Raw genomic sequence first — 12,384 nt, 5'->3', positions numbered from 1 at the left:
AGCATGGCTCAGTGTTTGAGCATCAACCTATAAATCAAGAGGTTGCTGTTCAATTCCCGGTCAGAGCATATGCCCGAGTTGCAGGCTTGATCCCCAGTGTGAGGCATGCAGGAGGCAACCAACCAATGATCCTCTTTCATCATTGATGATTTTCTCTCTCTCTCTCTCTCTCTCTCTCCCCCTCCCTCCCTCCCTCCCTCTCTCCGTCCCTCCCTCTCCCCTTCCTCTCTGAAATCAATAAAAATTTATTAAAAATGAATGGGACATGGCTGCTTTCTTCTATGGAAAAAACAACAACAAATGCACATATAAAGGCCACATGCAGTACAGTTTGGATTTTAATTAAGGCAACCTCAAAAGTCTAGAACAATGAGATGCAAAGCAGCAAAGAAAAACTAGGCTTCCTACATTTTATCCAGTCTTTTCTCTTTGCTATTTTGGGATCTAGATGTGAAAACAACTTATTTAGATTATTGAAAAAGTGTAAATTATACCCTGTAATAAAAAGCAGTTGCAAACACACAATATCAAAGGCCTCCTTCAATTTAGTGATAGCTTCTATTGTTCTGGCCTTTAAAATATATATATTCTCACTGAATGTCACAATTTGGGTACCAAAACTAACCAAAAAAAAAAAAAATTTAACAAGTAATTTTTCAAACACTGCTCTTTACGGTATACCTCATTCTGAGAGAGGCTAGGAAGCCAAGACAAGTGGAATCGGAAAACTAAGACAGATAGTTAAATAGCAGTTTGCAGCCATCATATATAGATATAAAATGACCCGATATGTAACATATTTTATTTAACATGTGAAAGTGCAAGGAAAAGATAAGAGAAATATCCAACAAAATGTTAATGATAATTCTCTCTCAGTGGTAAGATTTTGCTTTCTGCTTTGTGAATGTTCAATTTGCCAACTGCTTTTGTTTTGAAAACAAAGGACATTATGCGTTCTTTAAATTTTAGAGCTGATTGGTTTATATTAATTATGGATATACTGAATAAATATGTTCAATAAATTGTTCTGAAATAGGGTAAGAAAGAAAAAACCTGCACTAAGAGAGCTAACAAATTATCTTCCTTTAGTATTTTTTCCCCTAAGTAAAGGTATTAAACTAGGATGAAAATCGGTGACATAACACTGCTATCAGCAAGAACACCAGAGGATAATGCCTCAGCAAGAGTTAGAAAAGTTGTGAGAAAGATAGTAATATGCTACTATATGCTACAAAAAAAAAAGGGGGTGGGGGGAAGGGACTTAAGCCAGGCATTCCTGAAACTCCAAGCCTCATTTTGCTCTAAAAGAAAGCATTTAAACAAATGATTATTTTGTATATATTTCAAAGATATTTGAAAAAAAAAGATAGAATGAGACGAAAAATTACATATAGCAGATGATGCAAGAAAGGTAAAGCAAAGTCAATTTACTGAATACCTATGAGCCACCAACTGTTTAAGGCGATTAGGGATATAAAACATAGTCTTAAAATATTCCCTTTTTCCATTAGGTTGTCTTTCTTTTTTTAAAAAAAATATATTTTATTGATTTTTTACAGATAGGAAGGGAGAGGGATAGAGAGTTAGAAACATCGATGAGAGAGAAACATCGATCAGCTGCCTCCTGCACACTCCCTACTGGGGATGTGCCCGAAACCAAGGTACATGCCCTTGACCAGAATCGAACCTGGGACCCTTGAGTCCGCAGGCTGATGCTCTATCCACTGAGCCAAACCGGTTTAGGGCAAGGTTGTCTTTCTTATGAGATATTTTACAAGGTGAGAAACTTCCTGAAGTAAGGCATAAGGCAGTAAGAAGGACCCCACAGCCAGACAAAAGAACCACTGAAAAAGAAATAATGTGCTACTTACTTGAACTTGCCAGGAAAATGGATAAAAAAATAGCCCAGAATAATTACAGAATAATTTCCCCCCAAATACCACTTCAGTATTTTCCAAATATAAAGAAAACAATAACAAGAAATGACAGTTACGTCAAAAGGATCCTCTTTTGTTCATTGTAGTAACCAGAAGACACATAATCCTTAGTTGTTCTCAGATCCAGGGCTATAAATATAAGCCCCACAGCAGATACTTGTGAAAAATTATAAAATCTGCAAAAAAATCACACTTTCAACACCAACAGGCCATTAAGTTTTGTTCATACAATCAACCAACCCATTACTGACAAATGCTGAAAGTCATCTGCATTTTGGGAGTCAAACAAGATGGGAAGAAGCAGAAGAGTTTAGATGATATGCTTGGAACTGACCAAACACAATTTTATTTTTGTCACATGCCAAAATGCCTTGCTAACACACTCCAAAGTAATAAAATGCAATAAAAGTTTAAAGACACTGGAAAACAAAGAGAAATACACCTCACAACTCATCTAGAAGAGGGTGCAGTCTAAGTAATGCCCTTCTTTACGACCATAAACTTTATCCCAGTAGAAGAAAAATGTAAGAAACGTAGGGACACATTTCAGAATTTCCACTGAGTAAGTTGCCACATGAGAAGTCATGGAATATTAAATAATACTGTGTTAGATAGAGAAGAAAAAACAATGTTTTGGATCTGAGGAAAAGGAAGGGAGGCAAAGGCTGCTTTAAGGCAGGGGGGCAGAAGAAGGATCCCGATGTAAAAAGGTCCCGCAGCAAAGGCAGTGGCCAGTAGACAGGCCTGTGCTAAAGAAGGGGCAGTAAGGATGACGGCCTTCCCCAACCCTGACACTGAGGGACAACCTCCCTCAAGGGAGAGAAGCAAACTGACAGTGTGAGACCCTCCCTTTACTTACCCATTCCAAAAGTCCCTCTAAAGGACAAAACTAGTTTCAACCAACTCCAATTGAGTAAATGTAGTATCATTTTCACAGGCACCTTTACTCCCCATCCGCCAACACACACACACAACACGCACACACATGCACACACAGCTATAGCTCCAAGTCCTGACACTACAGGATAAGTGCCGCTGGTACTCAAGCTGATCTCAATATATTTTACTGACCTCTTCTTCCTTTGCTGTATAAGCCTCTTTATCTTCTTATTGTTTACCTTTTTACATTCCAATAACTGACTGTCATTTAATCATTAACGTAAAAAGCAAGCATTCCTGTCTTTGGAAAAAGGAGGGGAAAACTGGCTAGAAGGCTTCAGAAATAGGGAATAGGAGGCAAATTTCATGGACTTGTGCCTATTCCTGGTCATTGGTATAGACAGGCACTGGAACACTGATCTCTATTTGTAAGATTAAGACTTTGTGTGTGTTTTTTCCTTTGCTTTTATATTACTTTTAAAATTAAATATTTAGTAGATATGTAGCAGATACATTTATAAAATATATGTAGAGTTTAAACAATAACAAAACAAAAGCCTGGGTACTCCCCAGCCAGTTACAGAACATGGCTCTCACCCTGCAGTTCCACTGGATGACCTTCCCAGATCTCTTGGCCCACCATCCCCCCTCTGAAACATGCTGAATTTTGTCATTATTACCTTACTTTTCTGCACAGTTTTACCCCATACATGTGTTTATATGGAGTAAGGAATACAGAACACAGCTTTGCATGTTTTGAAATTTATATATTTTTAATATATTTTATTGATTTTTTATAGAGAGGAAGGGAGAGGGATAGAGAGTCAGAAACATCGATGAGAGAGAAACATCGATCAGCTGCCTCCTGCACACCCCCTACTGGGGATGTGCCCGCAACCAAGGTACATGCCCTTGACCAGAATCAAACCTGGGACCCTTCAGTCCGCAGGCTGACGATCTATCCACTGAGCCAAACCAGTTAGGGCTTGAAATTTATATTAATATTAGAGGGCCAGTGCACGAAATTCATCCATGGGTAGGTTCCCTAGGCCTGGCTGGCAATCAGGGCCAACCTGTGGGGCGACTGGGGTGGGCGATTGGAGGGCCCCTGCTGGCCCCACCTTGGCTGGCCTGGGGTCTGCGGGCTGGGGGCAGTCTTGCATTGAGCATCTGCCCCCTGGTGGTCAGTGACCAGTCGTACCACCGGTCATTCCACCGTTTGGTCGATTTGCATATTAGACTTTTATTATATAGGAAAATACATGAGCTTCCTTTGCAACTTGTGAGGCTGTAGTTTATGTATGATGTGTGTGTGTGTGTGTGTGTGTGTGTGTGTGTGTGTGCTGCATTAATTCTCTTCTTTGCTATATTCTATAATATATATGTACCATGGAGTTCTGGTCAAGATGGCAAAGTAGGTAAACACTGTGCTTGCCTCCTCCCAGGACCTCAGTTGTAGTTGTATTACAACTAAAATCTAGAACAATCAATGTGGAGAACCCTCTGAAGACTAGCTGAACAGAAGTCCTAAACTAAGGAGTAAGGAAGAAGCCACATTGAGACTGAATTAATAAGTAAATAAAATATAACATGATTTATTTATCTGGTCCCTTGCTGATGGATACTGGGTTGTTTCTAGGTCAGAGGTGACACGCGAACTCATTTTTTGGTTGATTTTTCTTTGTTAAATGGCATTTAAATATATAAAATAAATATCAAAAATATAAATCTTTGTTTTACTATGGTTGCAAATATCAAAAAATTTCTATATGTGACACAGCACCAGAGTTAAGTTAGGGTTTTTCAAAATGCTGACACGCCGAGCTCAAAAGGTTCGCCATCACTGTTCTAGGTGGTTGTTTTTTTTGTTTTGTTTTGCTCTAAGAAAAATGAGTGCTGTTAGGAGTTTAAATGCCCAAATCATCAGCAGTTTTAGTGACTCCCAGAGGAATGCACTACTTGGTAGAGGTTATAAAGAGAAATATGATTGGGCATGTGTAAGATACACAGTTCACAGAATGAATCCCGACAAAGAACAGGTTAAAAGAAAGTAGACATCCCATCTCTCAGGTCAGAGCTCATGGTTAGAGGTGGACAAGCAGTAGACGAAGAGCTGGGTTTATCCTACTTCTCCAGCCACACTGTGAAGCACTTCGGGTGCTATGTTATGAAATTCACACGTTAGTCTGATCTAACTATAATTAGCCCTGGCTTATCCCAGAAAAGACTTAAGGAGATCTCATTCTGATACAAGGCTAGTGCCTCTTAACCCTTTTGGGGGACACAGATCTCTAAAAATGTAATGGAAGTGATTACTCCCTCCCAAAGAAAATGCTTAAGACTTTTTTGTGTGTTTTTTTTTATTTTGCATATAATTTCAAGGGACCATCTTGACAGACACTCAGAAGTCAATCCACAGGCCCCAAGAAAAGAAACCAAACTAAAATGCAAGTGAGAATTAGGTAATACTAATGAGAGTAAAAATACCTAAAGACTTAAAGACTAGAATACAAAATTCTAACCACTTAACCAAATAGAAACAATAAAAGTTCATCAAAATGCAGCAGGCGACTGTGGTAAGGAGGTAACTAGACAATAAAAAATGCTGCCTAAGTGGGAGAAACTTGGAATATAATGGGATATTATTAAACAAAGCCATTTGTGTATGCACTCGGGTCTCAAAAATGTCAAGGCAGTAACATTTATCTGTGCCATGGAAAATATTCCCTCTGAGACCAGAAAGTGCTTAAATAAAACTGCTGCTACTCAGTTTTCAGATCTGGCACATTCCCTAAAGTACCCTTCACCCTCTTCTACTTTTTCATAAGGTATCTTATGGCAGGAACATTCCATCTGCAATCAACTATAATCCCTGTGAGCAGCAGTTTAGGCTAGCTTGCCAGCATAGAAGTCTTTTAATGCAGCGAACACATGTGGCTATAGCAAATTCATTTCATTTTTTCAACAATTCTAGGTTCAAAATGCATGCTCTCTCCCAACCTTAAGTCCAATGTGTGTGTTTTTTTAAAGCCATTAATACTTTCTAAACATAGCAAGTGGCTCACTTAAAATCTCTCATTTAAAAAGCATCTAGATTGCTTATTAGTCAAATTACTAATAAATTGCCATGTAAAAAAAAACCCCAAAATATAAAAATTAGTAGAAAACCAAAACGCCAAAAATCCTAGAGAAAAACGACTCTGATACAATTAGATAACTAGCTTTCCAGGAACAAACACCTTTCAAGGAACCACAATTACTCCAAGCCCTGAGCCATGACAAAGTAAGTATTTAGCTAGAAAACTAGCCCTACTTTTTCCAAGGCCAATTCAGCGAAAGAGCATTTTTGTTCAAGTAGATTAATGGTAATTTAAAAGTCAAATTTCTCCTGCTGAACATTGACATGCGAGAAGCAATCTACTATAGCCAGATGAAGGTGAGAAGTACCAATATCTAGTCATAGCACAAGTTCTAATAAGCTACAATTCTGAAAATTTCCCCAAACTTACTGGATGTTTAGTTTATAATTTGATTTATTCCTCAAGGTCTAGCTAAAATGCCCTATCATCTATGAATCTTACATGTGTTCTTTGCCAAACTCACATTTGCACTTTTTAAAAATCCTTTTTTATGGCAATTATCACTTTCATTTACTTTGGATTGAGGTTATTTTATTATATCTTATCTCTCCTACCTTGAACTAAAAACTCCTTAAGGGCAAAGTCCTATGGTACATACAATTCTGTAATTCCCTATAGGCACACAGTTTAGTAGACTCTCAAAGAGGAAGGGAAAGACAGAAAGGGCAGGGCAGAGCAAAGCCACTCAGCCTGTAGTCTAGAAAAGTTTTGGACAAAATATGATGGAAAAACCACTGGTAGTTCAGCACTTTGCTTAAGGTGGTCCACAGACTGGTTTTTATAGAACTAGTACAATATATCCAGGCCTACTTTAACCAAAGTATTAATTACTTTTAGTAATAAAAACCAGCCCTAGACCGTTTGGCTCAGTAGATAGAGCACTGGCCTGTGGACAGAAGGGTCCTGGGTTCAATTCCGGTCAAGGGCACATGCCCAGGTTGTGGGCTCAATCCCCAGTAGGGGATGTGCAGGAGGCAGCCAATCAATGATTCTCTCTCATCATTGATGTTTCTATCTCTCTCTCCCACTCCCTTCTTCTCTGAAATTAATAAAAATATTTAAAATAATAATAAATAAAATCAGGCATTTCTTCTTTAATGTTTTATCGAAAGACATATCAAGCCCTAGCCGGTTTGGCTTGGTGGATAGAGCATCGGCCTGTGGACTAAAGGGTCCTGGGTTCAATTCTGGTCAAGGGCACATGCCCGTGTGTGGGCTTGATCCCCAGTGTAGGGCATGCAGGAGACAGCCGATCAATGATTCTCTCTCATCATTGATGTTTCTATCTCTCCCTCTCTGAAATCAATAAAGATATATTAAAAAAAAAAGACATATCAATATTTTCAATGGTTCTGGAGAGATTATTTTATGGGTTATAAGCAAGAATTGGTACATAAGACATAGCCTCACAAATTTTAAATTTTATGGCCCTATCCTAAAAAGGTGGCCAACCAGAAATCTTATTTTCTTCTCCAGTTTGTTATCTACCACAAGTGAAAACATCTGAAATCTTTCATCCAGAGTGAATATCATATTTGGGTAATTTTACTTTTCTACCTTAAACTGACATTATTTTCTATGCAATCAAAATAAGGCAAAAAAGAGAGCTATGTATCTTTAAAAAATGAGATCTAACACCTTTTTTTTAAATTAGCCATCAATAATCTCTTAATGAGCTTTTAATCCATCTGATTAAAAAAAACAGCAAAGTCAGAAAGTCAAGCAGACCCAGACCCATTTCTCATAACTACCCAGAACTAAAGAAAAGGTTTTAATTTTACCACATACTCTAATAATTTTATTTTCTTGGACAGTCAATGGATTACTGTTCTTTTGTATTCTGTTTAGTACTTACCACACCATTAAACATACATAAAGTAGATACTTGCTAATAAATACTAGTAAACCCTATTAACTTATTATGGATAGTCTTTCATGCTAAAGTCACTCATATATGGACTCTAACGAACAAAATAAACTGATGAACAAAATAGATCCAGAGACACAGAAGCATAGAACAGACTGCAGACTCTGAGGGAAGGCAGGGGAGAGTGGTGGTGGTGGGGGGTGATGATCAACCAAAGAACTTGTATGCATAACCCATGGACACAGACAATAGGGTGGTGAAGGCCTGGGGCAGAGGGCAGGGGTGGACTAGAAGGGGTCAATGGAGGGAAAAAAGGGGACATATATAATACTTTCAACAATAAGTATTTTTTTAAAAAAAGAAATGAAAAGACAATTATTAAATTAAAATACAATTATTAAATTAAAATAATAGTAAAGTATAAAGTGGTAAGTGGTAATACCCAAATATTCATGTATCTTGATCACAGCAAGAAGGGACGGAGGAAGAATAGAAAAGTGAAATATAACTGATAGAAAACAACATGTACTTACTAGTCGAGTTGCCTTGCATCTGAATGATGCACTTGGACTCTTTGCTGGTCTCTCGAGAATTGAAAGGCCGCACTCGAACAGCCACCTTCACTGAGGCTCCCGACATTCTGATGGTCTTGTTATATAATTGCAGTCCAGAAATAAAGAATCAAATCTTCTTTTGAAGTTATGTTCAAGTTTCCTTTGAAAATAAAAAAGTTCCATAGAAGGCAGTCAGAATTAAAGAAAGCTTGGGCTAACTTGAGCATATGAGCTACTTTCTTATATCTTAGGACTATTTTTGTTTCCATTTCTAAAAACCTCATTCCCTATAAGTCTTATATTCTCGACAGTAAATTATCCATTAGAAAATTAAGACTGAAATTTGTTTTCCTACTCCATTACCCCTTTACCATACGTAAAAAGTCCCTAACCTTAATTTAATAAAAAAATGTAACTGCAAAGTAACAGGCAATTACCTTGCTCTGTTTTTCTTACACAAGTACATTCCCATCTGCAAAATGACTTAATACTTTAAAGAAATGCACTGAACTTTCTGTATACTTCAATTCTAGCTTGAAATATTCAGTTATATGATGTGTAATTAAACAGCAAAGGACAAAGAGTTCCAGCTCACTCCTATAACTTCTATGTACTCAAAGATTTCCTTAACTTAGATCCTTTCATATGTATCTCATTTGACCCTCACAACCATTCTGTACAATAAGCAGAGAAGACTCCAAGAAACAGAGGAAAAAATGTGAATATTTTTCAGAGGAATGGTTTCCCTCTCAACAGAACAAAACAGACACTCTTCTGTGAAAAGAATCCATATAAGTAATTTCCACAAGAAAAACCAAATCTCAATCCATACTCTATCCCGTTAATCTTCTATGTATATAAAAGGCTAATAGGCAAACTGTCTCCTTGGGAGTTCAACGGGGAGACTGGGAATTCGATTGCTTGCTATGATGTGCGTTGATCACCAGGGGTTGGCGTGGAACAAAGGAAGGCCCCAGCCGGCAGCTGGCAGCAAGGGAAGGAAGGCCCTAATCGGCCCTGATCGCTGGCCAGGCCTAGGGACCCTACCTGTGCACAAATTTTGTGCACCAGGCCTCTAGTATAAACATATTCAGGAACCAAACAAAAGAAAAATACTTTTGTGTGCAATTAGCAGGGAACCACAACAGAACTTAATTTAAATCTGACCAATTTTTTTCCACATAACTAAGTAGGAATGCTAACCTCGTTGCACAACTACAAAAGTTTTCCACAAGAAAAGGCATTAAAAAAAAGCTACTCTCTACTTCATTACCTATCTTATTTTCTCAACAGCATTATCACTATTTGGAAATCTTGTTTTTTGAACCATGTCTATTGTCCATCTCTCTCACACCACCATCAGAATGTTCACAGATCTTATTCACTAGCACTTAGAACAGTACCCGATGAAAGAACTCAGTAAATGTTTGTTGAAAGAATGAATTAATTAGTTAAATTTCCCAGTTGTAAAAGTTGTCTGTTCAAGTCCTTTGCCTGGTTTACTGACTTTTGTTTTTGTTCCAAATGATTACAGTATTTATTAATACTGGTATTTTCATATTTGCTGAAATGCCTTTTCCAGTCCCTTTCCTACTTTATTTTACATTAAACATAGTTCTTTTTTAAAAAATTTTTTTTTTTATTGATTTCAGAGAGGAAGGGAGAGGGAGAGACAGAAACATAATGATGAGAGAGAATTATTGACCAGCTGCCTCCTGTACATCCCACGCTGGGGATCAAGCCTGCAACCCAGGCATATGCCCTGACCAGGAATCAAACCCCACCTGGTTCATAGGTTGATGCTCAACCATTGAGCCACACTGGCCAGGCAGATAGTTCTTTTTTAATATATTGAACATTTCATTTTTCAAATGAAAGCTTAGAGTTTTTAATCCTCCCAATCAATTTGGCATGATCTAAGTTAAGTACCGTACTTTGCCAAGAGAGAATGAATGAAGCAGTCCGAAAAAGAACACATTTCAACCTCTAGAGTCCATTTTGATATACAGCCATCATCTCAACATTCAACATGTCCCATTACTTTCTCCCCCAAACTAGCAATCTCTGCCAATCTTCCTATTTATATCTGGCCCCATACCATAAATCTTAAGAGTCATCTTTGTTTCCCTCTCTTTGAATTCTTTTATTAGTGTTAACATTATTAATGAAATGCCATATGAAAACTTTAAAAACTAATTTGCATTTTCTATCTCTTACTTCCTCTCATTCCCATTGCCATTACCCCAATCTATGCCCTTACTAACTCATGCTTAGCATACTTGGAATAGCGGAACTGATCTTTGAGTTTTTAGGGGTTTCTCAGGTGTTTTTTTTTAATGTTTTTATTTATTTCAGAGAGGAAGAAGGAAGGAGAGCAGTAGAAACATCAATGATGAAAATCACTGACCGGCTTCCCCCTATGCCCCCAACTAAGGATCGAGCCTGCAACCCAGGCATGCGCCCTGACCAGGAATTAAACCCAGACCTCCTGGTTCTTGGGTCAACATTCAACCACTAAGCCACACCAGCCAGGCAAGATTTTAGTTTTAATTAGGGTTGATAAAATAGAATCGTACAAAGGTCTTTTGAAACACATATGGTGACAGAAGGAAACTAGACTGGGTGATGAACATACACATGTAGTATTATAAAGTTACACACCTGAAATTTATGTTATTAACCAATGTTACCCCAATAAATTTAATTAAAAAAAAAAGCAAATGAGCCTAAGTTGAGATAGGCCCCAGGTATGGGTTGTTTAATTTCCCAAAGATTATGTTACAAATCTCCAGCTGAGAACCCTGCTTTAAGCAACTGTTTAACCCTGCTGTAATATTACTCTTTCCAAAGCATGACTTGCAATTTCACTTCCAAACTCAAATACTTTCTCTCATTTCCCAGTGCTTATAAAATCAAAATCAAAGTCAAGGTACTCTGTGTTCTAGTCAAGCTCCTTTACTATACCATCCATATTGTTCTTTCACTCCTCCTAACAATTTCTCCTACAATGGGCATATGAATTTTCATTTTTTCCTCTATTTGACAGTTTAGCTCCAGTCTTACCTCTTCTAAAATGGCTGCCCAAACGTTCCAGGAATCACTGGTATTTCCTGCAGCATTTATAGCCCCCAACACATTGTGAGAACACTGCTATCATTTTACATGACTGCATTCTATCTTGTATTGTTCTTTAAGAGCTTCCCAAAGTAAAAATGCTATTTTCTCAAAAATCTCTTTGAACTTGGGCTTCTTGAAAAAATGGCTATTTCCAAGTCTAGGCAAGAAATTTCAAGATGATTCTGGAACATGTTAGTATGATCATAAGCAAGAAATCTGTCAAAGATGAATAAGATCATGGCAAAGGGACACAGATGCCAACTTAAAGGGACTCCAAAGATGGGATAATTAAAATATAAAAATACATACATACATAGTACAAACAGAGTGAAAAACATCAAATATATAAATTCATGAGTTTATAATACCTTAAAAAACCTCATTATTCTGAAGACCGGCAAACAAAAGAATTGGGTACATATCCAATTTGTATATCCTGTATAAATTATATTCCAGCCCGGCAGGTGTGGCTCAGTGGTTGAGCATTGACCTATGAACCAAGAGGTCATGGTTCAATTGCCGGTCAGGGCACGTACCTGGTTGGGGGCTCGATCCCCAGTGTGGGGTGTGCAGCAGGCAGCTGATCAATGATTCTCTCTCTCCCTCTCCCTTCCTCTCTTAAATCAATAAAAATATATATTTTTAAAAACAAAACTATATTCCAGAATAGCCAGAGTCAATGTGGGCAACTTCTTCTTCAAAGAAAACTGCCAGCTAATAAGTGCAAAAGAAATGACAGAATTAGAATGTCACCATTTTCCAACCTTACTGATATAAAGGCTCTCTGCAACAATCATCACTAGCTGCTAAAAAGCCTTAGATGAAAGTCTGGTTGATGTGGGAACATTACAGTGTATGGATTAGGCGACAACATCTGAATCAAACTGAAC

General features: G+C 37.7%; 1 protein-coding gene across 1 annotated transcript in view; it reads right to left on the bottom strand.

Moving 5' to 3' along the window:
* Positions 1-8,604, bottom strand: part of KIF1B (kinesin family member 1B) — a 116,838-nt gene extending 108,234 nt beyond the window's left edge. Inside the window, 1 exon segment of the mRNA XM_023746041.1 lies at positions 8,357-8,604. Coding sequence (XP_023601809.1) covers positions 8,357-8,462 — 106 coding nt within the window. The 5' untranslated portion in view covers positions 8,463-8,604.
* Between the last annotated feature and the right edge of the window lie 3,780 nt (positions 8,605-12,384).

This window comes from Myotis lucifugus, unplaced genomic scaffold (assembly GCF_000147115.1).
Source record: "Myotis lucifugus unplaced genomic scaffold, Myoluc2.0 scaffold_621, whole genome shotgun sequence".
Classification (NCBI taxonomy): domain Eukaryota; kingdom Metazoa; phylum Chordata; class Mammalia; order Chiroptera; family Vespertilionidae; genus Myotis; species Myotis lucifugus.
The sequence above is the reverse complement of the archived record's forward strand: the minus strand, read 5'-3'. Positions and strand labels throughout refer to the sequence as shown.